General features: G+C 37.4%; 1 protein-coding gene across 2 annotated transcripts in view; it reads right to left on the reverse strand.

The window, feature by feature from the left end:
• Positions 1-1,366: 1,366 nt before the first annotated feature.
• The window catches only part of LOC119810516 (zinc finger protein 431-like), a 37,871-nt gene continuing 11,268 nt past the window's right edge, over positions 1,367-27,969 (reverse strand). The window contains exons 2-4 of one of the 2 annotated variants that reach the window (XM_038324035.1): positions 5,889-6,015; positions 5,625-5,685; positions 1,367-5,177 (exon numbers count right to left, since the gene is read on the reverse strand). In XM_038324035.1, coding sequence (XP_038179963.1) covers positions 3,635-5,177; positions 5,625-5,685; positions 5,889-6,015 — 1,731 coding nt within the window. In that variant the 3' untranslated portion in view covers positions 1,367-3,634. Of the gene's footprint in view, positions 5,178-5,620; positions 5,686-5,888; positions 6,016-27,969 lie in introns of those variants that run through there. The other variant, XM_042054799.1, reaches the window with a different exon arrangement.

Genomic DNA, 27,969 nt, shown 5'->3' on the forward strand with positions numbered 1-27,969 from the left:
CCCAGCACCAAAAAACAGCTCACAACTGTTTGTAATTACAGGCATCGGGGAAAAGATACTCTCTTGCAACCTTCACTGGTATCTGACATGAAATTGATATACACACTGGCAAAATGTAAACACTTAAATTCTATTCTTTTTGAAAATAATATATACATGAAGACATTTTAAAAAAATGTGGAATCACATATATATCTGCCATTTCACCATTTGCATATCTGGTGCCCTAGCAGGGGAGAAGAATGCATCAGATCTCCTAGATCTGGAAATACAAGTAGTTCTGAGTCATCTGATGTAGGTACTAGGAATCACATTTGGGTATGTAAGAGGAACAGTACTATTAAGCAAATTATCCATCTGCCAAATATGTCATTATAATATTAAAAATGAAAATGCCCCATTACTCCTTCTGTCTCCTATCACCTTAAGGTGATGAAAGTCCCCACTAGATGGTTGTCAAAGAATTCAATGGCTCTCTATACCTCTGTGAATAGACTCTCCACATTGCTTCATATTTTGTTTGTTAACACAATTCTATTTATGTGAGTAAAGATAACAAACAGTTTGGTTGAAACCACTCAGAGTCCAGTCAGATTATTTTAAGGTAAGTTCCATAATTTGGGATCTTCTTTTTGACTTTTTGGAGATAGGATATTTCTCTATATGCATGTATGTCCACTCTCTTCCAGCTGCTAGAATTATAGGCATTCAACTCTAAGTCCAGCTGAGATTTATTTTTAAAATTATCTTTGAATAAGAGTTAAAAGGGGACCATCAATATTTTAATAGAAAAACTTCTTAAAATTCTATACTAATAGCTTAAACAGGAATTTCATTTTTATGTTCTCAATAATTGGGCTTTTTTGTCTGTTAATTTAATACATTTAAAAATGTTTGAATTTTGCTTGTGTGTATATATCTTTGCCATGATGTGTATATGGCATTGAGAGGACAACTTATAGGTTTCTATTATCTTCTTATTCTACATGAGTTCTAGAGATGAAAGCCAGGGAATCAGTAGGCTGCAAGTGACCTCAATGGTACTTCTTTGGGTTTTAAGATTATTTATGTATGTGCTGGTGTGTGAGGGTGCAGATGCCACAAGTATAGAAATAAGAGCAAAACTATGTAGGAGTAATATGGGTTTCTTAGAGATTGAACTCAGGACCTCAGGTTCTGCAGCAACAACCTTTACTCATAAAAACTCCTCTCTGGCTTTCACTTGTAGTTTTGAAAACGGGCTATGGACATATGTTTGGCCCTCAAAATAAACTAACACATTCTAAACACAAAAAGGAAAAAAAAAGATAGAAGTATATCATTTTCATTTGCTAGGAGGATTTATTATGCAATTTTTTTCCTGTTTTCCATTACCTTTCAAATAAAATGTTTACAATCTGAAAAGACAATACTTTCCTGATGTAATATTTCAACTAATCTCATTTGAGCATCAACGAGACAACTTTGTTCGAAATGTTTATGTTGTACAAGGCTGTGACCTCATTTTGATCACCATATGAAGATGGACAAAAGTAGACTCTCCAAAGTTCTTGTTTTTACATATCTGTAATGGCCTAAAAACCCATAGTCACATTAAGACACACACACACACACACACCAGAAATTTTGTCTTAAAATCAATCTCATTGCAATTACATTATCTGGCATCTCTGAATAATTTATTTAAAAGGAATAAGATGATTTGCCAAATGGATAACTGATGAAGATGTGAAGATAAAAATTCAAATTGTCTTTGCATATCTATAACACATTAAATTATATTGTGAAATAGACAGTTGAATGATGACTATCTGACCTTATTACATCTCTTCCCAATAGACGAAATGAGTCTTTGGATATACACATGGGGTATTTAACGTGTTTTTTATATTCTCTATTAAGTATTTTAACATTAACATTGTTAAAACATTTTGACAAAACAGCAAACGTTGGGCATACATCATCTCCCCTTAGACTTGTACTTAGGAGACTGATACATGAAGATCATAAGTTCAAATGTATCCCTGGCTAATTACTGACATCCAAGCCAGACTGCATAACAAACAACATTTCAAGAGAATCAGTGAAAAAAATGTGAAAAATAATACCAGGAACAAAAACCCAACACCCTTTCACAGACACCCTTACTTGAAAAGTACGATCACACACTGCCTGATACTTAAACAAAAATGAATCACTTAGAAGATGGCCATCCCATTCTATACATTGCAGCAGAAAATTTCTCTCACTGTGAAAGCACAATAGAAGATTAACAAAAACCACAGAAGGATATAAGGGCCACAAAATAAACTTCACTAAATGGATTTGCCACACATATAGTACACTTTAATATCTACTTCAAATGTTGCAAAATAGAAGTCACAAAGTGATCGTCACAACAGTCTTTAATGAACTTAGTTAATAATTTACTTACTTCAAGGTTACAATGAAAAAGAGATAAGACAAGTTTTGTTTTCTTAAAACTGAAGACAACTGTGATGTCTAAAGTTTTTACCAAATAATTTACATGAATAGGGCCTTTTTATTGTATGAGTTCCTCCCTATTTAAGGATATCAAGGTGATAAAGAAAAACTTTAAGATATTTACAGGGCTAGACACATGGATGAGGTTTTAATACAAGTCCATTCCCAGCACCAAGGTTAGGTGTTTGACAACTTCCAGTAATTCCTGCTACAAGAAGCCCAAAAGGTCTAACCTTCTTGGGACCCAGAATGCAATACCATACAAAGACACACTGCCATAATTAAAATTAAAACAAATCTTTAAATTAAATTTGTTACAAATGTTTTCTCTTGTAATTCCTGTAACATATAGGTTGCTGAGACACCTAAAGGCTCACAGACTATTTCTCCATCATGAATTGGTTCAACTAACAGAAAGCAAGCATGTAGGCTTGAAGTCAGAGAAATCAATCATTCTCAGTCTGTGGTATTATAGGTATTATAGGGAAGATTTAGGCAAAGCTGCTTTATCACTGGGGATTGACCTAAGAGTTTCTATCTACACATCATATTCAGTTTATACTTTCTGCTTCATGCTGCAGATTAAGGGTGTGAATTCTTACTTTCCCATCTTAGCTGTCATGTCTGACACTTGTTCCCACGCCACTTTTACAGCAATCCTGTGTCACTCTTGAACTAAGGCCAAATTAAAATTCTATAAGTTCACTTAGACACGAAGTTTTATCACAGCAACAGAAAAGGCACTAATACATGTCCATTAAGTTTTACACCTGGATTCATTATCTCATGTAATTAAAGAGAAGTATGAAATCTAAAAGGGTTATCTTATTATTTAACTTCATAGGCCTTTTGTCCATGTGAGTCTTCATGTGTAAACAAAATAAAGAAGAATTTATAATGTTTGAACAGATTGTTTATAGTGTCAGTTTTTTCCCCTCCGGAATAAATAATCTTGTGTAACTGAATGTAAATGTATTGGCTAAAGATCTTACCAAATTATTTATATTCAGAGTACCTTCAGTATGAGTTTTGTCAGAATCCTAAAGTCTAATTTTATGTTCAGGGGTTTTAACAGACAAATTACACACTAAATTTTTACTCTTGTATAAAGACTACCATGACTTGCAAAACTTTGCAACACTGATTATATTTAAGTGGTTTCTCTGCAGTATGATTTTTTTCTCATGTTTTCAAAGGTTTCTGATACAAAGGCTTTATCACATTGATTACATATGTTGGATTTATCTCCAGTATGTGTTCTTTTATGTATTTTAAGACTACTGTGTTGTGAAAAAGCTTTACCACATTGACTACATTCATAGGGTTTCTCTCTAGTATGTATTCTTTTATGTATTTGGAGACTACTCTGACAAGTGAAGGCTTTACCACATTGAGTACATTCATAGGGTTTCTCTCCGGTATGTGTTCTTTTATGTATTTGGAGACTACACTGACGTGCAAAAGCTTTACCACAATGATTACATTCATAAGGTTTCTCTCCAGTATGTGTTCTTTCATGCCTTCGATAATGAAACTGATGTGCAAAGGCTTTACCACACTGATTACATTCATAGGGTTTTTCCCCAGTATGTGTTCTTTCATGACTTCGATAATGACTCTGAAGTGCAAAAGCTTTACCACATTGATTACATTCATAGGGTTTCTCTCCAGTATGTGTTCTTTTATGTATTTGGAGATTACTTTGAGATGCAAAGGCTTTACCACATTGATTACATTCATAGGGCTTTTCTCCAGTATGTGTTCTTCTATGCCTTTGAAGATGATTGTGTTGTGCAAAGGCTTTACCACACTGATTACATTCATAGGGTTTCTCTCCAGTATGTGTTCTTTCATGCATATGAAGATGACTATGACATGCAAATGCTTTACCACATTGATTACATTCATATGGTTTCTCTCCAGTATGTGTTCTTTCATGATTTTGAAGTTGACTGTGACATGTAAAGCCTTTACCACATTGATTACATTCATAAGGTTTCTCTCCAGTATGTGTTCTTTCATGAATATGAAGATAACTGGGAGATGTAAAGCCTTTACCACATTGATTACATTCATAAGGTTTCTCTCCAGTATGTGTTCTTTTATGGATTTGAAGATAACTATGACATGCAAATGCTTTACCACATTGATTACATTCATACGGTTTCTCTCCTGTATGTGTTCTTCTATGGATTCGGAGACGGCTTTGACATACAAAGGCTTTACCACATTCATTACATTCATAGGGTTTGTCTCCAGTATGTGTTCTTTTATGTACTTGGAGATTACTTGGATGTGCAAAGGTTTTACCACATTGAGTACATTCATAGGGTTTCTCTCCAGTATGTATTCTTTTATGTATTTGGAGGCAACTTTGACGTGCAAAGGCTTTACCACACTGGTTGCATTCATAGGGTTTCTCTTCAGTATGTGTTTTTTTATGTATTTGAAGATGACTGTTACATGCAAATCCTTTAATGCACTGATTACATTCGTAGGGTTTCTCTCCAGTATGTGTTCCTGTATGTATTTGGAGATGACTACGGCATGCAAAGGCTTCATCATATTGAATATCTTCATAGGGTTTCTCTCCAGTATGAATTTTTTTATGACTTTGAAGATGATTTTGATATGCAAAGGCTTCACATTGAGTATATTCAGAGGGCTTCTCTCCAGTATGACGTCTTTCATGCCTGTAAGGTTAATTGACACATGTAAAAGTTTTACCACATTCATAACACTGTTGAATCTATATGAGTCACATTAGGCTTACTGCAGTCTATTTGCTTATTGGGTTTTAGACATACACTTATCACTATTCAACGTGTATGTTTTTGTAAAATAAGAGGTATGAAACTAAATGGATTGGCAGTTCTACAGCATAGATCTGAGGGAGCTATGATTCAAATGGTGATATCTGTAAAGGCAATGATTCCTTGTCTTCCTTCTTAAAAGAATGACTTGCAAACACAATTCACTTACCTGCCATTGAGGAATAGTGTTTTGTAAGAATTTAATTATCATCAATGCCCTGTGAGCTGTACTTATGAACACTGCTGCTTTAAGAAAAAAACAAACTTCCAGATACATTAAATTATCTTCAGAGGCATATTTGTATCAGCTTGCACATAAAAATTTACCTTCCATGTCTTCGAGAACTCTGACAATGTTCTTCAATATTGTGATCTTCCCATTTGTAGCCTAAAATATAGCACCAGGAAATGTATGATATATTATTGGAAACTGTGCAAAATTTAAGTTGCTATCTTCAGTGATCCTTAGATTCATGCCTAATTTATTCACCTTATTCTCCTCATTCTCAATCAAAATTACAGAAAAGCATTGATAAGTAAGAAATAGTTTTCCTGTTATTTTAAAACATGAAGGAAAATTCACAGTATTACCTATAGCGGTGAGGTTGATATAGGTCTCCAGCATCACATCTTTGTATAGATTCTTCTGGGAAGGATCCAGCAAAGACCACTCTTCCCAGGTGAAGTCAACATGCACATCATTATAGGTCACTGCATCCTAAAATATGCCATACATTATATAACAAAAAGCAAGATACTGACAACATTGTAAATGTGTACTTTTTTGGCAATATAATCTTATAATTCTGGTGCTCCCTGCACTTACTCTATGACACAGGAATTTTAATATAATCAAGTCACTTTAGAAGGAAACTGAATAGGAGGTTTACCCCTATCATTTCTGAACATTTCAAATGGAATAGCATGATGTAAGAGAAATGCCTATTAACAGACAAAGAGAGACAAGCAAACAAATAAACAGTACTAAGTAAACATCACAGAAACTGTATGAACAAATACTAACTACAAAAAATATGAGCAAGCTGGGTGTATTGGCTCATGCCTTTAATTCCAGTACTCAGAAGGCACAGGCAGGTATATCTGCCTCTGAGATGAATGTTAGTCTAGTCTCTGCAATCATTTCCAGAACAGCAAGAAGTAAATATTAAGATCTTGTCTCCCCTGAGAAAAAAAGCATCAATCAAACAAAAAATAGGAAGAACTTGGACGTTTTGTTTGGTTTTTTTTTTTTTTTTTTTTTTTACTTAAGTTCCTACAAGGAGTTATGCATTTACTCCAGTTCTGTATTTGTCTTCCAGAAATCTGAAGTGCTTCAGTTTAAATTGTAACTTTAATAAATCTTATTAAAAGGAACTGTGCATTTAAACTGTTACAGACAGACAGATGAAAACATTAGCAAAGTAAATGTTGATCATAAATAACACAGGGCAGGAGAGATGACCAGAAGTTAAGAGCTCTTGCTAGTCCTGCATATAGGTATACTCAATTGACACTACATATGTGAGTGATTACAATTATCCGTTATTCCAAGCTCAGGGGTTCTAAGACCACCCTTTGACTATTGTGAGGACATGCACATGTTGTGCATATCCATATATGCAGGCAAAAGAGTCATATTCATTTAAAAAAATTAAAACAAATAGGAAGAATGTCAAACACCTGCAATTCAGTTACTCAGAGCCCCAGGCAATATTAATGTCATGAATACTGACATCCTGGGAAAGAAAATGATACCCTCTGCCAAATTTCAAAATTCCAGTTGGGGTTGCAGCTCAGTAAACCAGTGTATGTTTGACATGAACAAAAATATATACTCTAGACCCATCATACAATTATATAAACATATATAATTATATTTTAAAAACCTAGGAATGTTGTCCCACCTTTAATACCAGATTTGGAAGCAAGAGTCAGGTGAATCTTTGTGTTCAAGGACAGTCTGGTCTACAGACCAACTTTCAGGACAGTAAGGGCTACTCAGACAAACTTTGTCTTCAGAAAAAAAATAAAAACAACAAAATTAAAATGAAATCAGGGTAACAAAATGGCTTATCATTGAATATCAATCACTTCAGTTGTATCTTATGTGATCTATAATGGTGGTGAAATCATGACAGCACAAGAAGGAAGCTGGCTGATTAGTTTCAATCATAACATAGTAGAAACAAAGAACAGGAAACGGGTTGAGACTATAGATACTCAAATCACCTCCCCAATGAGAAATGTCTTCCAGAAAGGTTCCTCCAACTAATGTTTCCACAGGCATCACAAAGAAAGTCACCAAGGAGAAATGCATGTTCAAATACATCATTCTATCTGAGTTTTTTATTCACTTGACCAGATTCTGACTCAGGTCACTATAGACTCATGGTTATCTAGGAAGAAAATGCATTTAGTCACCTCAATGATCTTTATAGTTTGTAACAGTCCCTACACTCTTCAAATGTCCAAAATCTTTCCTGAAACTCAAGACAATCTCTTGACTGTATTATAAAACAAGTTAAATAAATCTGTCCAACATACAGTGGCACAGACTGCTCTTTCCCATTGCAAAGGAGAGTAACTAAGACATACTGAGGGAAGACTGGACCAATGCAAGACTGAAACACAGTAGGGCAACCAGATATCTGGGGCTTCTGCTGTGGAATAATCCTCTTGTACATGGTAAAGATTTGTCACTCAACTGGTTTAATAAAATATTGATTGTCCAGTAGCTGGGCAGAAAGTATAGGCAAGGCAGCCTAAGGATGATGGGGAGAAGAAGGGCTGAAGAAGGATGTTTAAAAGAAATCCCACACTAGCTCAGAATTGAGAATAATAAATGGTTATTTATTTAGGGGTAAACTCACAAATCAGAATCCTCTGCTGGAACGGAGAACAGAAACTGAATCCCACAGCCAGAAAAGGGAGCAGACACATGCTTTACATTGGTATAAATAGTATAAGAGGCCATGTCCCAGTGGGTAGTTAACTTAAAGGTTATTGGCTTTATGATTTCCTACACCAAAGGGCAGAGTCAGGAAAGATGCCATGTAGCCACTGCACAGTCAGGACACATAGAAAATGAGGTTAAGAAGTTATAAACCAAGTGGCAAAGCATAAACAGAAACAAAGGTTAATTTAAATGTAGGAGTTACTTAGTAACATGAATGAACTATCGGCCAAGCATTATAAGTAATATTAAGCCTGTGAGTGGTTATTTGAGAGCTGGTAGGCAGGAGAGAGACATATGTCTACATATGGCACTCAAAAGTTTGGCAAGAAATTTGACATTAAACCTGAGAAAATTTTAAGAGGATTCTACACAAACAAAAAAGGAGTCAAACTCAGCTTCTTGGTAACCACTTTTTCTCCACAGGCTCTCTCTGTTTGCTGGCAGTGAGCAGAGGTGCAGCTCCCATGGCTTCCTTATTCAGTGTTAGTGGCAAAAACAGGGGCCTCTTTTAAGAGGCTCTAGTACCAAACACTTATATGGTGTTTATAAGCAACTGACAACACACTACTCAGTGGCAGCATGGACCTAAAAACTCCCCATAGTTGGGGCAATAAATGAGGCTTCTACCAGTACCTACAGCATGAGGCTAGAATTTAAGAAAGCCAAGGAATGGGTCAGAGCCAGCCACCAAAGTCACTGCTTTGGTCCTAGTCATGCCGCTTAGCAGTTTAAAGACTCAAGTGGTCAGAAAAAATATAGAGATATTCTGTAAAGAGAGATTCAAATGAAAATTCTAAAAATTCCCTCTAAATTGTTTGCAGTATTGCAGTGTGTTTAAAATTATACATAGGCTTGGGAAAGAAAAGAAATATATAGTTTTAAAATAGTAAGTAAAGTCCTTAAAAAGGGAGTAAAGTAATATAAAAAAAAGCCATGTAAAGATGGAAAATACACAGCGAATTGGACACTGTATGTTATTGTATTGTCTTTGCATTGTTTGACTGGTGGGAGGAACAACAACTACTGAGAGACATTTGATTATAAATGTTGCTGGATTAATCCAACCTATACATTTTGAAAATGTGTTCACTTCAAAATTTAAGTCGAAAAATGTTACTTTGGAGAAGGGGGTTATGCTTTTGTTTCAACAGAAAATGAAAGTTTGTGGATTCATTCCAGATTAAAGAAAATCAGGTTTGATTGATGATTACTCCCTGAAATCCTGACTACAGACATAAAGAAATAAACTTAAAAGAACTACAAGACACATTATGTATATTTTACCTGCTCAAACACATAACAGAAAATCATCTTTGACTGACCTGTGTACAATGAATAAACAGTCTATACTTGTATCAGTGCAAATATGTAAGTTACTCTTAAAAGGTTATATATTTTCAGAGCAAGGAGACCAGACACCAATAAAAATAGATGATCCTGGTGATTCAGCATTTCAAAATGCCTCTATTACAGTCTCCTCAGAATTCTGTATCCAGAGTTTAAAAACTGCTGGCTGAGATGATCCAGCCTCACAGAATACTGGTCAGGATTTGGCCATAATCGTAAATTTTCTTAGGGTCCCCCAAAGATTACCAGTGCCCCCAGTCAACAAGAAGTAGTCTAGAGAACGACGCCCACATTCCCAAATAATGGATTATGAATGTTTGCCTTTGTACAAGGGGTTGGTTACAATTTTTATTATTCATAGTCAAAATAGGCTAAATGAAAAAGTTAAATTCAGAGATCTCTTTCTAAAAGAAGAAAAGAGGATATGATATAAAATTGATAGAGAAAAAGATAGATTATTGAATCTACTTTAATGCAAAAATCGACTATTAATCTTACATATTTTACATTGGTATAGATTTTAGTTTATTAACACAAATTTAAAGCTAATTTTGTTTATATATATTTTTACTCTTGTTTGGGGTATTATGTTTATGCAGCTCATTTAAAAATATAATGTATGTCAGGCAGTGGTAGTGCACACCTTTAATCCCAGCACTCGGGAGGCAGAGGCAGGCGGATCTCTGTGAGTTCAAGGCCAGCCTGGTCTACTAGAGCTAGTTCCAGAACAGGCTCTAAAGCTACAGAGAAATCCTGTCTTGAAACCCCACCCCCAAAGTAATATGTAATTAAGTAACGTACATTAATAGTCATCTATAATAGCAAACTTACAGTCAGGTATGTTTTCAAGGTCATACAGTTCAATATACATAGGCAATCTTAAAGTACTTTAAAGACCTATAGAATATGGCATTTAAAATGTTTTAAGACTATTCAACAGTGAGAAACATCTGCTCCTGGTAACACCAATTACTTCAAAGAAGATGGTGTTCATTGTAAAAACTCCATATGGAGTTTGTTTTCTTTATGGCAAAATCTAGCTAGCCATGTGAGAAAAGAAACTGCCCTTGCCTTAACTGCTGAGAGTTACTATCTGAACTGGACCAGCGGGACACAAGAAAGGTAACTACTGATTTTGACAAGACAAGGTACTAGAGTCCTTCAAAATTCCCTGCTTCACAGGAAAGTCTGTCAGACAAGCTAGGGTTGTAGGCCAGAGCTGGATGTCCAACATTGCAAAGGAACTTTGGGTGACTGTTCAGGCAGCTTGAGGTTCCTGTCATTAGGTATTATTCACCTTTTTGGGGTCATTGATGGAGTTGAAGACTAAATAGTTATAATCTTTCTTAGTCATAATAGAAAGTAAATTAGATACAAACTTTAGACTCACTAAGAAAGACAATTAAGTACTTTCTCTAATTTTGTCAAATGCAAACAGATTAGATGTGTTACTATAATTCTTACTTAATAATTACTTTTGCTGTATATAATTTTACAATGTTAAAGTTAAAACCTTCCGTTTAATTAGACAAAAAGGGGGGGAATGCTGTGAAATAATCTTTTATACTGTGAAGATTTGTCACTCAAACTGGTTTAACAAAACACTAATTATCCACTGGCTGGGCAAGAAGTACAGGTGAGATGGCCAAACTAAGTATGATGGGATATTGACCGAGGCTTTCTTACTGCCCGGTCCTGTAGCCATTAAGTCCCAAAGAAACTTATAGAGGACTATATTAATTATAAAACTTATTGGCCCATTAGCTCAGGCTTCTTATTAACCCTTATAACTTATATTAGCCCATTATTCTTGTCTATGTTAGCTACATGGCTCAGTACCTTTTTTGGCGAGGCATTCACATCTTGCTTCCTCTGTGGCTGGGTCATGACTGCAGACTAAAACTTCCCTCTTCCCAGAATTCTTGTTGTTCTACCTCTATTTCCCAACTGGTTATCCCGCCTATACTTTCTGCCTGACTACTGGCCAATCAGCGTTTTATTAAAAATAACAGATAAAAGACCATTGTCAAGGGCAGGGTCAGGAGAGATGCCAGCCACCCACTGAGCAAGCAGAACATGTAAAAAATAAGGTAACAAGTCATAAGCCATGTGGCAAAGCATAATAGAAATATGGGTTAATTCAAATGTAAGAGTTAGTTAGTAACAAGCCTGAGCTACTGGCTGAGAATTTATAAGGAATGCTAAGCCTCTGAGTGGCTATTCAGGAATTGGTGGGTGAGAGAGAAACATCTGTCTACAGGCTTCAGTTTAAAAGGGCTTAGATGGCTCTAGCCCACACCTTCCCATACATCTCACTCTTTGGTTACCTCCACTCTGTATATGCAGCTCTCCATGGAAGTCATCTCATAGCTTAAATATCTCAATATTTTTTTAAATGTTTATTATGTATACAATATTCTGTTTGTGTGTATGCCCGCAGGCCAGAAGAGGGCACCAGACTCCATTACAGATGGCTGTGAGCCACCATGTGGTTGCTGGGAATTGAACTCAGGACCTTTGGAAGAGCAGGCAGTGCTCTTAACCTCTGAGCCATCTCTCCAGCCCGTATCTCAACATTTTATGGTCTCAAATATAACCCAAGCATCATCTTGAAAGCATCATGCAATGAATTCTCATAGTATCCTCATTGGAGCTCTAACTCCAGCCAACACAGATGCCTACAACACTGCTGAACTGAAACCACAGGCTAAGAATGCATGGCCTCAAATTTTGCATCTTTCTTGTTTCCAGAAGCAGAACAACACTGATGATTCCCTCAAGTTTGGCTTCTAAGGTGTGATGGATTTTGCCATGCTTGGACCAGAGTTGCAGCAGATTTTGTATGACGTTGCTTTTTGGTACTAGGAATCACATTGCCTAATTCTTCCATTAACTAATGACATAGAACTATATGATGGATTCTTACCCTTAGGGCACCTTGCTAGGCTTTCAGTGTCTTGTCATTAATGGTGATAATCTCCCTGAAAATTCCTGCCTCTACTCACATGTGAATACCATCTAAAACTACCTAGTGATGTTTTTCTCTACAACCCACAGATTTTTCATTTATTTATGACTGACCCATTTGTTGCTTTTTTCACTGTAGTCCTGAATGAAACATAAGCAATAGCCACCCAAGAGTCAATATTCCATCTAAGAAATCAGCCTATTATTTTTGAATTCTGTCTTACTCAAGTTCTTGGGGGAACTGGCATAATAAGAAAGGTTAGGGGCCAAATTATCACACAAGTGATCCTGAGCTTAATTTATCATGGAGTCTATTTCCCACTGGAATCCTATGACCTGGTCCTCCACTATCTGCCATTGCTCTCAACACTCCCGTCTTCCAGGTCCACTAAGAGCAGCTGATTAAGCTCTATGTAGAGCTTTCTATAACTTTTGCCATCCAAAGTCCTGCTATCTTCCACATTTTCCAAATGATAACATTCCCAGGTTCTGCCCAAGAACAAAATCACTTTTGCTGTACCATTTTTGTTCTAACTTACTTCTTTGCTTCTGTGATTAAATTCTCTAATCAAAAGCATCTCAGGTAATGAAAGGACTTATCTGGCTGATTCTGTCAGATCACCATCCACCATTGTGGGAGTTTAGGATAGAAATTCAAGCTAGAAACTGCAGGCAAAAACCATGAGCAATGTGTTTCCTGGCTTTCTCACTTAATTGGACATTGTTTTATGCTCAGTCAGTTGTCTTATCTAACACAGGCCAACATTTTTTAAGGGATATTGCACCCTCAGTGGAAGGGCCTTCACACATCAATCAACATAGTTTCTCGAAGACATTGCAACCAGCCCTTCTGATGGGGTCACATTTTCAACTGATGTTCCCACAGATGACTGACTATAGGCTCTGACATGTTGACAGTTGGAGGTAGCTAGGACACAGAGACAATAATATATGAGAAGGTTTTAAAAACCCAAAAACCAATGTATCAACCACATCAATAACTTAAATAGTAAAAATGCAAAAATTGATACCAGTAACAACTGGAAAACATGGATATATGAAGAAATGAAGAGAGACAAGCATCTAAGATCAAGAATAGAAAACTAAAACTGTTTCTCCACAGAAAGTCTCCAAACCAACAAACTCAAGGAACTCATAACATTATATAATAAATTTTCATAAAATAAAAACTAGTGAAGGTTCATCATTTTCCAGAGAAACAATATAACTAGATTATAACTAAAAAAAATCATACAATGTAGATAAATAAAAGGAGACACAAAGACAGACCTACAAATTTAACATGGTCCTTTGAACAAGGATTAGAAGATTCTAACCAAAATTAGAATAGAAGAAATCATTGACCACCACTCACCCTGTGCACTCCAGTTCTCTCCTTTGCCATTAATAGAAAATGGGTGGGGTAGAGATGATTGTTCCACCAAAATTAGATTTGCTTGAAGCCTTCTGATGTTTCCACATTGCAGAAAATAATTTTGACTACTAAAACTATCTCATTCTCTTTTGATAAAGAAAATGATGTCCATTAGGATCATTTATTAACCATTTTGCCTCCTATGATTGATGATTAGGTGTATATCTGTATTATATATCTAAAGCAACCCATTTGCCTCTAATTGCTTTATAAGTCTTTAAGACTTCTGGAAACAAGTCTATCTCCATTTTTATGTGCATGTTTGTATGTGTGAGAGAGAATGTTTTCCATGTGTGTACAGGTGACACACCAAAGAGTGTGTCAGATCCCCTGGATCTGGATTAGCAAGTAGTTACGAGCCTCCCAATGTAGCATGAATAATAAAAACCAAGAGACAGAAATTAGGGCTCAACCTGAGAACCAGATAAGCAAAGCAGCCAAGCCACTAAAGAAGTCTTACCTCTACCAAGGCTAGGTGACTACAGACTAAGCAAAGTAAGCAGCAAGAGCCTCTATTCCCTCCCGTTTTAAATTCTCTCCAGTGCTGAGATTAATGGTGTTTGACCCCTAGTACTGGGATTAAAGGGGTTAGGCACCACTACTTGGATTTGTTTGTATATTGATCTTGTGTAGCCGAGGGTGGCCCTGAACTCACAGAGATCCATCTTCCTCCAACTCCCAAAACCTGAATTAAAGGTGTGTGCTACCACTGCCTGACCTCTAGTGGCTTAGTTTTGCCCTTCTGATATTCAGCCAAACTTTATTTATTAAAACATAAATAGACTATTATTATATCTGAACTTGGGTGTTGGTATATGAACAGAAGCCAAGAATGATACTTGTTGAGTGACATGGGCTGCCCACATACTGTAACTTTTTATCCAACAAACTAAAAGTCTTTCACAGATTAACAACAACAGAAACCTAAATAAAGAAAAAAGCAAATAAATGATCCCTGTGAACTTGATGAATCATTATTAAGATGTTGGGACCAGGTATGCTTCCCACAGACCTTCCCCACTCACTGTTACCCAAAACCCAATATTCAGGGTTACACCATGGCTGCAAGAGAACTCCAGCTGCAGCTTCTCCTTCCCTGTCCACGTCTCCTGATGATTCCAGAACCATCTCCACCTGCCCTTCCCTTCACAGCTCATCTCTGTATCCCAGCACCTAACTGCTTGTCACATCTGCCAGAAGACCAATTTAAGCTGCCCACACATATAGCGCATTATCTCTTACCTCAGATCTGATTTTCACAGTTGCCCCTATTACTGTAGTACAACACCAGAGGCAACTCCCGCCCCATCTCCATGCCTCCTGTGTATCCCTAAGATCATTTCTCCTGACCTTCCCTTCTCCTAGTTTCCAACACCAGCAAGCATTTTCCCTTGAACACACCAGCCAAGAAGGCCAGGACAAAGGGCAACACTCAGCCAATACATGCTCTGAAACTCCAGAGACCAAACAGAAAAACTCCATGAAAAAAAAAAAAAAACCCTCCCATCCAACCAAGATGAAATCAGAAACCAGCACCTAGACCCACAATCACACCAAAGTCAGATGCCCTAGCATAAAAAAAATAATCAATAGCAGCCAAGGCATGTTACCACAAAAGTTCATCAGGCCCTGAATATTCTAACATAGCTGAAATACAAGAAAAAGGCTGCATGAAGATGACAGAAGCCCTTAAAAAGAAAATTCCTTAAATAAATTCATGAAAATACAAACAAATATCTTGTTCCAAACACAAGGTCTCCCTGTTATAATTCTGCTGGCCTACCACCAACCCCCAACCTTCCCCGCCCTGCTTTCCAAAGAGGCAAAATGATCTCATGCCTTCTCTCCTCTCCTTTCTCTCTGAAGAGGCAACCATTTTCTCTCCCTTCCCCCTTTCCTCTTGTCTCCCCCTTCTCTATCTCTTTCCCCATAATCCCCTTATTCTTATAACTTCCCAATACTCATTAAATAAACTCTATACCTAAGTTCTCTCCAAATGGCATAAATATTCTGCTGTTAATACAATTTGTGTGTCTAAAACTTATGTTTTACAAAGAATTCCCCAGGAGCTGAATTAAGGATTCACCTTAAGCAGGTCAGATGCACCCCTCTTGCAATTTCCTGATCCTGACACCCTCCTCCTCAATCACCAGGACATAAAGAATTTTTTTTCTTCCTAAACTTAACCTTGTCCTCTGCTCTGCTCTGCTAACACTTTGCCAGGTTCAAGAAATACTGAACAGTTCCACACTACAAATCCTGGACAAGAGTGAGGTAAGCAGCTATCGCAGTACATGACCAGCACCTAGCTTTCTCAGGTCCCCCAAGACTCTGACATTCACAAACAGGCAGGAAGCAGTCTTGAGAACTTGACAGCCCCATCCCCTTAATCTGCCATGACTAGCTCCTTGCCTTTTTATTATAAGAAAAAGATGGACATGTTATAATTCTGTTGGCCTTCCCTGCTACCCGGGTACGCTGTCCCTTTAAGAGACAAGTTTCACCCACCCCCAATCTTCACCCTTCCTGATCTCACACCTTCTCTTCTCATCTCCCTCTGTGTGTTTGCCCTTCTGAAGAGGCAACCATTTCTCTCTCTTCCCCCCTTCTCTTCTCTCCCACTTTCATAAAAAAAATACAGATTAATTTACACATTGTTTGACAGTGGTAAACTTCAATATCCTACACTCAACAATAGATAGGTAATCCATACAGAAAGTAAAGAGAAATATTATAGATAGTAGACTTTATAAACCAAATGAACCTAACAGATACTATAGGACATTCCACCCAAACAAAAAGAATACATCTTCTCAGTACCACATGTAATTTTCTCCAAAGTTGATGACATACTTGGATACAATACAAGTCTCAACAAGAAAATTGAAATAAGTTCCTGTATCCTATCAGGCCACCATGGATTACAGTTCAATATTAAAAAAAAAACAAACAAACAAAAAACCAGAAACAATAGAAAGCTTACATACTCATGGAAACTGAACAACTCTCTACTGAAGAAAATGGATCAAGACAGAAATAAAGGAAGGAAATTAAACACTTTATAGAGTTCAATGAAAACGCACACACAACATAACCAAACTTGGGGCCACAATGAAAGTGGTGGCAGTGAGGGCTTACATAAATACAGAAAACAAGAGGCACCTTATACTAGCAACTGTCGGGCAAACATAAAGCTCTACAACAAAACAAAGTAAGCATACCCAACAGGAGTAGACAGGAAGAAACTATCAAACTAAGGGCTAAAATTCACAAAATAGAAACAAAGAAAAATACAAAGAATCAATGAAACACAGATTTGGTTCTTTGAGAAAATCAACAAGACAGACAAACCCTTATCCAAACTAAGAGACAGAGAGAGAATATCCTAATTAATAAAATAAAAATTGAAAAGGGAAATAAGGACAATGAGGAAAACTGAAGAATCATAACTACATATTTAAAAAACCTGTGCCCCACCAAATTATAAAAGAAATGGATAATTTTCTTGGTAAGTACCACTTACCAAACTTCAATCAATATCATATAAAATTTTAAATAGAACTATAACCCCTAGTGAAATGCAACAAGTCATTACAAATCTCCCACCCACCCCCAAACTAGGGCCAGATGATGTTAGCCCCGAATTTTACCAGATTTTCAAAGAAGAGTTGAAACCAATACACCTCAAATTATTCCATGAAATAGAAACAGAAGGAACATTATCCAATTCATTTTATGATGCCACAATTACACAGATACCCATAAATTAAGGTTCTTGTTTTTAAATAATCACAGATAACTTATAACAGGTGCTGCTACATCAGATATGTTAAACCTGAGACAAGGGGCAGTGGAAAGTTAGGTTTCTGGATTTGTCCTTAACAATTGGGCAATTGCAGTCAGGTTGACAGACTCTGGAAATTCCAATTTCAGGTATTCAATGGGTTGTAGCCCCTCTGCTGGATGACCTTGAGATTATTAACCTAATTCAGCACAGATTTTTTAGAGTTGTGATAAATAAAAAGAGAATTACAGACCATTTTCCCTCATGAACATATTCACAAATACTCAATAAAATACTTGCCAACAGATTCCAAAAACATGAAAAAGATTATCTAAACCGATTGCGTAGGCTTCATCCCAGAGAGGCAATACAAAAATCAGTAAAAGTAATCCACCATAAAAACAAAGTGAAAAAAAAAAGTGTCTTCCTACTAGATGCTGGAAAAAAAAGATACATAATAAAAGTCTTGGAGAGATTAGGGATGCAAGGTTCATACATAAACACAATGAAGGAAATTTAAAGCAAGCTTATAGATAACAACAGATTAAATGGAAACAAACTCAAAGTAATTCCACTAAAATTTGGAACAAGATAAGGCTGTAAACTTTATTTCTATGAAATATAGTACTTGAAGATTTAATTAGACCAAATAAACAACTGAAATATATCAGTAGGATATAATTTGGAAAGGAAGAAGTCAAAATATCCTTATTAGAAGATGATCGTATACATAAAGTGACCCTAAAAAAAATCAACAAAGGAACTACAGCTTTTAAAAACTACATTTTAAGAAAGTGACTAGGTACAAGAGTAACTAAAAAAAAAAAAAATCAGTAACCCTCCTCTAAAAAAATAAGAGACTGAGAAAGCAACAAGGGAAACAACAGCCTTAAATAATAAAAAAAAATACACTCAAGTAACTCTAACAAAGCAATTGAAATACTTGTGTGACAAAAGCTTCAGGTGTTTGAAGAAGGAAATTGAAGATGCTATCAGGAGATGTAAAGATCTCCCATGCTCATGGACCAGTAGATTAACAGAGTAAAAAGGTTATCCTATCAACAGCAACCTAGATTCACCACAACCTGTAGTGGCATTTCAAATGTATTTTAATAAATAAAGACTGCCTGAAGATCTGAGAGTAAAATAGTTCCACTAACTAGCCTTATGGACCAGGTAATAACATACACCTTTAATCCCAGTAGCCACAATGGTACACACCTTTAATCCCAGTTGTGCATACCTTTAATCACAGCCCTAGAGAAAAATCTAAGATGGGGCGGGGGGGGGGGGGGGGGGGGGGGGGGGGGAGGAGAGCTCTCAGATGCGTAGATTCCTTTTGAGATTCCAGAGGCAGGATTGCCATTTCAGATTGAGGTCAAGGTAAGAGCCAGTGGCTGGCTGATTTGCTTTTTGGATCTTCAAATTGAACCCAAATTTCTGACCCTGAGATTTTATTAATCATGTTTCAACAATCCCCATCAAAATTCCAACACAAATGTTTAAAGACCTTGAAAGGACAATTTATAACTTCATATAAATAACAACAAAAAACCCGAATAGCTAAAGCAACCCTGAACAATAAAAGAACTGCATTCATTGCATTTGCAGTAAAATAGACAAGTTTAAAGACCTGCAAAGGACAGTTCCTAGTTTCCTATGGAATAACAAACAAAACAAACAAACAAAAAAACCCAGATATTTAAAATAATCTTGAACAATAAGAGAACTGCATAGCATTGGAAGAAAACAATGGAATTGAATTAAAGACCCAAACATAAATCCAAACACACATGGATACCTAATTCCTGTTAAGGAAATTCAGAAATACAAAACTGGGGGCGAGGGACCTGCACCTTCAACAAATGGTGCCTAGTAACCTGAACCTCTGCATGTAAAAGAATTCAAATAGATTCACACTCATCAACTTGCACAAAACTCAAGTCCAAGTGGGTCAAAGACCCCCAACATAAAACCACACACACTGAAACTGATACAAGACAAAGTCGAGGAAAGCCTTAAATACACTGGTAAAGGAGACAACTTTCTGAACAGAACACCAAGAGTGCATGTAGTAAGATCAATACTTAATAAATGGGTCCTCATGAAACTGCAAAGCTTCTGTAAGGCAAAGGACACAGTCAATCAGACAAAGAGAATGGAGAAAGATTTTTAACCACTCCACATCCAATAGAGACCAAGTATCCAAATATGTAAAGAACTCGGAAAACTAGATGCTGAAAGCTGTGGAGTAATCCTTCTGCATACTGCAAACAGGTATTACTCTCATTGACTAATAAAGAACTGACTGGTCTATAGATGGATACAAAGAGATTAGGTGGGGGAGGCAAACTAAGAGAATGCTGGGAACAAGAAGGGTGTAGTCAGAGGAGTCACCAGTCAAAGAGAAAGCAAGACATGACAGTGAGGTAAATGCAACAAACCACGGGGCAGCACATATATTAATAGAAATGGGTTAATTTAAGTTTTAAGAGCTAGTTAGTAATAAGCCTGAGCTATTGGCTGATCATCTGTAATTAGTATAAGCCTCAGTGTGTCTATTTGGGAGCTGCTGGTAGAAAAGAAACATCTGCCTACAGTTGAAGATCTAAATAATCCAAATAAAAATGGGTTACAGATCTAAGCAGAGAATTCTCAACAGAGAAACCTCAAATAGCTTTTACCCTGTAATATCTCAGGGCTCTTATTATTAAGACCTATTAAAACTTGTGTTACATATTGGCACCTAAGTTTGTGGTATGAATTCATGAAAAAGTCACTTGACTGTGGCTTTGCAGCCTCTGGCACAATGCAGAGCTGCACTTGGGGGCTCCTGCCAGAGTCACTGCACTCCCACTAGGTTTTCTTTGCTTTTTTTCCCCAAACCTCTGAGCAAGTTTGGGATTTTCTTGTTGTAGCCTCTCTAAAACAGGCTCCAGCTGTCCACTAAACTCCAGAAGAACCTGGGCTCCAAACACCTGCTTTAGACCGGCTGGTTCTGCCATCAGGCAGCTTCCACCACACGTGCTTCCTCCGCACAATCCCGTGTATGTTTTCAGACAGCCAGCTCCCTCTCCCCCGTGGGTTGTGAGTTTCCTCGGAACCCCTCCATGAACTGCTGCCAAACTAGGTCGCCGCCTTGATACCGCTGAGACTTCTACTGTTGTGGCCACAACATACACACTAGCAACTGCAGCTGTCTTCAGCCAGGCCGCGTACTGCCTGTGTCTCCACTCAGACATGCTACTCAGCTGCAGCCTCAGGCTCCACAGTCAACAGATTTGGTGAGACAACTGGGAATTCGTACTTAGAGGGGGGAATTGGTTAAAAAGATGAGAGTTGTTTGCTCACATTAAAATATAGCAAACACTATTACAATGGAGGGATTTAGGTCTCCTTATGAAAATATGCTGGACGGTTTGAAAATGGAACGATCAAATGAGAGGATGACTAATCTAGATGGAGCTTACGTAATGGACAGTTTGAAAATGGAACGATCAAATAAGAGGATAACTAATCTAGATGGAGCTTACATAATGTCGATGATGAACATTATTGATTCCATCATTTTTGTCTTTTCACTACAAAAGTTGGATAATATTGCTGGGCGCTAAGATACAAGTTTTAGAAAAAGTTGCTGGTTGTGGTGGTGCACGCCAGTAGGATTTGCTGAAGGAGGCACAGGTAGGAGGATTACGAGTTTGAGGCCAGCCTGGGCTAATTAAAATATATATTTATATATATACATATATACACATACATATACATATGCATATATATACATATATGTTTTAGAAAAACTTAATAAAACAAATCATAGAGATATTCAGATCCAGACAGAGTAATTTAAAGGAAACAATTTCAGCATTACATTATAAGGTTAGAGAGGAACAACCTAACGTTTTCAAACAGCTCTACAGGACTGTCAAATGATAGATATCCCCAAATTAAGAATAAAAATTTGAACAAAAAATTCAATCCTGTGCAAATTTATTCACCACATATATCCTAAGTGTTCTTTAAATACCAATACGGTTTTTGAAAGTTTATTTGTGGGTGTATGTGTTTGTGTATATGTATGTATGTTTGTGTGTGTATGTGTGTGTGTCTGGGTTTGTGTGATATGTGCTTGTGTGATGTGCGTATGTTTGTGTGTCTATGTTTGTTTGTTTCTGTTTGGGTATATGTTGGTATTTGTATGTATATTTATGTGTGATGTATGCATTGTGTGTATGTTGTATGTATATTTGTGTATGTGGGTGTGAGAGAGAAAGAAAGGTGTGTGTGATATGAGTATCTGATGTGTGAGTGCAGTTACATGCTATACCTAATGTGTACTGGTCAATGGACAACTTTCAGGGTTTCGTTTATTTCTACCATGGTTTCTACATGTGAACAGCAACATGTTTTTAGCTGATGAGTCAATCTCAAGATCTCACAAACACATATTAAATAAACTTTATAGATTAACTGCTGGCACCAAAAGTCAATCTAAATATACTTGTTTTGTGTGACTGCTTTTGAAACATACAAGCACTAACTCAAGTTTATTACTGAACCAACCTAAGTCAACTTCATGACTGGGGAGAATTTAGTGCTTAAAGTAATATTATAAAGCAATAGTGGCTACAATTACCCAAATTCACTATATCCATTGGTCTATGCAATTGCTAACAACAGTTTGAAACACTTCCTCCTACTGTGAAACTCTCTAGAGTTGCAAATTACAAATATCTACATTAAAACAGTTTTACATAAAATTCCACTTTCTAGGCTCCATCTCCTGACTGTTAGGATTAAAATTAACTCAGATCTTGTTGAGTAAGCTTTAGTAAGCTCTTCTTAAAATCCTGATAGGCAGCCAAATTTGGTTACCATTACTCTACACATGTTGACCTTCTGTTTTTAAATCCTCCCTATCAACCCCTGCAAATGTGTGAATGGCACAATGCATGTGAACAATGCCCTCAGTCTCTGCAACCTCTGTTGCAGCTCTCATTGGCTGAATCTTTTTCCCTTTTAATTCTACAAGAAGCAATAAACCAAGGTCTTCAGACCTCTCAGTAATTTTTAACTGTTCAGAGGAGTACATGGCATGCACCCCAGAACTCAGAAGCTGGGATAAAAACTGCCATGAATTGGTGGCCAACCTGGGCTAGATAACAAAAACAACAGCAAGATTCTCTTCAGGAGAGTAGAGCAGGGCTAAGAATTTCAAGTGATTGAAAAACTCTTAATCCTCAGAATAGAACGAGATTTACAAAACTTTAACTACAGCACTCTGGTTCCCATATGGAAAATAACTTTAACAAATGTGTATAGCCACTATGGAAATCAAAATGGCAGTTCCTCAGAAAACTGGGAATAGATCTACCCCAAAATGCTGCTATAGCACTTTTGGGCATATATGCAAAGAATGCGCCATCCAACCAAAAAGACACATTCTCAACTATGTTCATAGCAGCTTTATTTGTAATAGCCAGAAAATGGAAACAATTTAGATGTCCCTCAACCAAAGAATGGGTAAAGAAAATGTACTGTATTGATATAATGGAGTATTACTCAGTTATTAAAATATGGACATCATTTGCAGAAAAATGGATGAAACTAGAAAAAAAATGATCCTGGACTTAGATATGGCTCAGAGGTTAAGAGCACTGGCTGCTCTTTCGGAAGTCCTGAGTTCAATTCCCAGCAACCACATGTTGAGGCTTACAACCATCTGTAATGAGATCTGGTGCCTTCTTCTGACCTGCAAGGAGACATAAAGGCAGAACGCTGTATACATAATAAATAAATAAGTCTTTTTTTTAATAGGTAAGAAAAATATCATCCTGCGTGAGGTAACCGAGACCCAAAAAGACAAACACAGTATAAACTCATAAGTAGATATTAGCTGTAAAGTAAAAGATATTCATGCTACAATCCAAAGTCCCTGAGAAGCTAATTAAAAGGAGGACTCAGGGGGAACACAAGGATCTCCCTGGAAAGAGGAAATAGAATGGATTTTCTGGATAGACTGTGGATGGTAGGTATGGGAATAAGGGAAAGCAGGCTGGATTTAGGGATGAAGGCAGAGAGTATGGGGCAAACTACTGGAATTGGGAGACATTTAGATGTCGATATGAAAACCCAGCGCAGCCTCTTAATATAAGTCTTATTGACTGAACCATTTCTTTCTAATTCTAAAAGAAGCAGTAAATCTACCTGTTCAGAAAGTCCTTAGATTCTATGAAAATAACAATAGTCAGGACTCCCAGGAAAGGGGGATAATGAGTCTGAATAGCCTTCTCTAATCAGGCAAGGTTTTCAGTATTGGGACTGGGAAACCAACCCAGCCACAAAACCTTCAACCTACAATTAAGTCCTACTTGCAAGAAGCAGTTTATTGGTGGCTTAGAACTTGAGGGAGTGGACAAACAATGAAAGGTCTAACTTTAGGCCCATTCCAAACACTGCTTGGATGTCCAAGAACCTGAAGCTCAATAGCCCAGAGATCTAGGATAAAACCAAAGACTAGCAAAAAAAAAAAGAAAAAAGAAAAAAGAAAAAAGTCATATTCTGCTATACACATAGAATTGTACCTAGCTCAATTTTATTCATTAAAGTCTAATTCAGAAACTGATGGAGGCAAATGTAGAGACCCATGGCCAAATATTAGAAGGAGCTCAGGAACCCATGCTGATAAGGGGAAGAACTGTAGCTGTCAGAGGGATTGAGGACACCAGGAGAACACACCCCACAGAATTCAATAACCCGGTCATAAGTGCTCACATAAGCTGAAGCATCAATCATGGATCATGTAGGGGTCTGTACTAAGTTCTTTGTATATATGATATGATTACATACCTTGGTATTTTTGTAGGATACCTAAAAGTGGGAGTACGCATGTCTTTGTCTCATTTACCTGATCTGGGACCCTTCTCATCATAAATGGTTGTCTTATGGACTGTGCCTAGTCTTACTATAACTTGTTATACCATGTGCATGGGTTGTTTTGTGCCATTTGACACCAAGTTAGAGACAGCAGAGAGGTAGGAGCCTCAACTGAGGAAATGCCTTCATGAGATTCAGTAGTGAGGCATTTTCTCAATTACTGTTTAATGGAGGAGGGCCCAGACCACTGAGAGTAGTGCCATCCATGTGCTGGTGATTCTGCACTCTATAAAAGGGAAGCTGAGCAAGTCATTTGAAGTAAGCCAGTAAGCAGCATTTGTATCAGCTCCTACACCTCCAGGATCCTGCCTGTTTGTGTTTCTGTCCTGACTTCCTTTAATAATGAACATCAATTTGGAAGTGCCAGCCAAAACACTTTTCTCCCTAACTTGACTTCTGGTCATGGGGTTTCATCACAACAATAGAAACCCTAACTGAGAAACCTACATCTAGTTGATATCTATGAGAGATTTATGTTTTTCTAAAGGGAAATGGCTCTATCTCTGCAACTTTTCATATCTTTCTCTTTTGTTACTTTCACACCCCATATGCAGCTTTTCACGGCAGATGTCTCATAGTTTGGTTATCTGAACATCCTGTGGTCTCAAATTCAACCCACTTTCATCTTCACAGCTTCATATATTGAACTCTCACACTTCCCTTACTGAGGCTCTGACTCTGCCAAACACAGATGGGTACATTAGTGATGAACTGACCACAGAAGAAGAATTCAAGACCTTTACATTTTGCAACTTTCTCATTTCCAGAATCACTACAATATAGGTGATTTTGCCATGTTTTGATGGACCTTACCAAGTGTGGACTACAGTTGTTGCAGGTTCTGTATGAAGTTGCTTCCTAGGACTAGGAAGCCTACTTTGCCTACTCCTTCCATAAATTAAAGACTTAGCTGAATGGAGTCTCACCACTGGGACAACTTCCTAGGCTTCTAATTCAGAACAAATATCTTCTCTTTAATGGTGCTAATCTCCTTGACAATTCCTCTTTTTCACCACTTGACTGCCATATGAAACTACCTACTTCTGTCTTTCTCTACAAAACACAGACTTTTCATTTCTTGCTAAGTCCACTGTTTTTCACTGTAGACCTCAATGAGTCATCAGTAATAGCCATCTAACAGAAGCAATATTTTCTCTAAGAAAGCAGCCCATTACTCTTTAATATTGCCTTGCTCACTTTCTTGGGATATGGAGAGAATAAGAAAAATTTGGGGCCAAAATATAACACAAATGACCTGTATTCATGGAGTATTATAAGCATCTGCGCTTACTTACCAGGAAATGGTCACCTGATAAGGCCATGAGGAATGAAGCCAGTCTCTGGTTAGAGTGGCCACAGAAAGGGAGGAGGCTATAATGGTTTTATTGACAACAGTCACATGTTTTATACCTTTATCAGAAACAGAACATAATGGCAATTTCCATAATCAATACAATTGTAGTTGTCATGACACAAGGAAGTTTGTAAACTATTCACAGTACACAAAATTAATGTCTAATACCAATTGTACCATTAAGCTTACATGCTTCCTTGACTACTAACGGATCATAAAGAAAAACACAAAGCAACCTGAATGCTTCACTGCCATTGGGTTACATCAGTATCTCAGAAGGCACACTATGCCCCAGGAGCCATGGAGTTTAACCTGGAAAAACCTATGATACATATCTCTCAAGGCAGGAAAGCCAGGTCAAATCCATGGTTCCCTGCAGAGCCTATTGCCCACTAAAATCCTATGACTTTGACCTCCACTGTCTGCCATTACTCTCAACCTTCCAATCTTCCAGGTCCTACCAGAACAACTGATTAAGCTCTGTGAACAGCTTTCTATGGTTTTTGCCATCTAAAGTCCTAATATCTTCAACATTCCTCCAAAAGTCAATATTCCCAGGTCCTTTGCAGCAACAAAATAACATCTGAGGTACCATTTTTTTTTTGTTCCAACTTTCTTCTCCGTTGCTGTCATAAAATTCTCTAACCCAAAGCAATTCAGGTAATGAACAGATTTATTTGGTGGGTACCCCTAGGTTACAATCCCTCCTTATAGAAGCTTATAGGATAGAAAATCAAGCAAGTAATTGAAGGCAAAACATGGGGAAATATTGTTTCCTAGCTTTCTCTCTCGCTCTGTCACTGTCTCATGCTCAGCGAGCTCTCTTATCCAGTCCAGGCTCACTTGCTTAGAGATATTACCAACTCAGGGGAAGAGCCTCCTCACATCAATCATAATCAACACAGTCTCTCCCAGAAACAGCAACCAGGTATTCTGATCTAGCCACACTCTCAATTGATGTCCCCTCATATGACCCTTAGCTATGTCTGACACTGACAGCTGAGTCTCATTTGGAAAGAGAGACAATAATATACAAGAGGTTTAAATATCCAAAGACAGTATATTAATGATATCAATCACTTAAGCAGCAAAAACCCAAACATAAAGATAGTAACATCTGGAAAACACAGATATACCAGGAAATGGGAAGAAGCAAGCCTCTAAGATCAAGAAGAGAAAGCTAAAGCTGTCTCTCCACAGGAGTTCCCAAACCAACAAAAACTCAAGGAACACCTAACAAGAAATTTTCTGAATGAAAAATTGATGAAGGTCCATTATTTTCCAGAAAATGAACAATATACTTAGATTACAATTAAATTCAACAACACAGATGGCAACACTGGGGAAAAAAAAGACACAGCCAGGCATTGGTTGCACACACCTTTAATCCTAGCACTCAGAAGGAAGACAGGCAGATCTCTGTGAGTTCAAGGGAGTAGACCTAAGCCAGGACCCTGGTGGGTCTGGGCATGAGTCTAGGACCTCCCAGGAACTAGGCCTGAGCCAGGACCTCTGCCTGTCTGGGTGTGTGGTGTGGGACAATGGTGTATATTCTGTCAATTATATTTTAAGTAAATGCTGATTGCCCAATAGCCAGGCAGGAAGTATAGGCGGGACAACAAGACAGGAAGTAGAGGTAGGTCAAGGAGAACAGGAGAATTCTGGAAAGAGGAAAATTTTGTCTGCAGTCCTAACCTGGCCACAGAGCAAGCAAGATGTAACTGCCTCACCAAAAAAGGTACCAAGCCACATGGCTAACATAGACAAGAATAATGAGCTAATATAAGTTATGAGAGTTAATAAGAAGCCTGAGCTAAAGGGCCAATCAGTTTAAAGTTAGTGTAGACCTCTGTGTGATTTCTTTGGGTCTTAACAACTGCGTGAACCAGAAGG

This window comes from Arvicola amphibius, chromosome 3 (assembly GCF_903992535.2).
Source record: "Arvicola amphibius chromosome 3, mArvAmp1.2, whole genome shotgun sequence".
In the NCBI taxonomy this organism is placed as follows: domain Eukaryota; kingdom Metazoa; phylum Chordata; class Mammalia; order Rodentia; family Cricetidae; genus Arvicola; species Arvicola amphibius.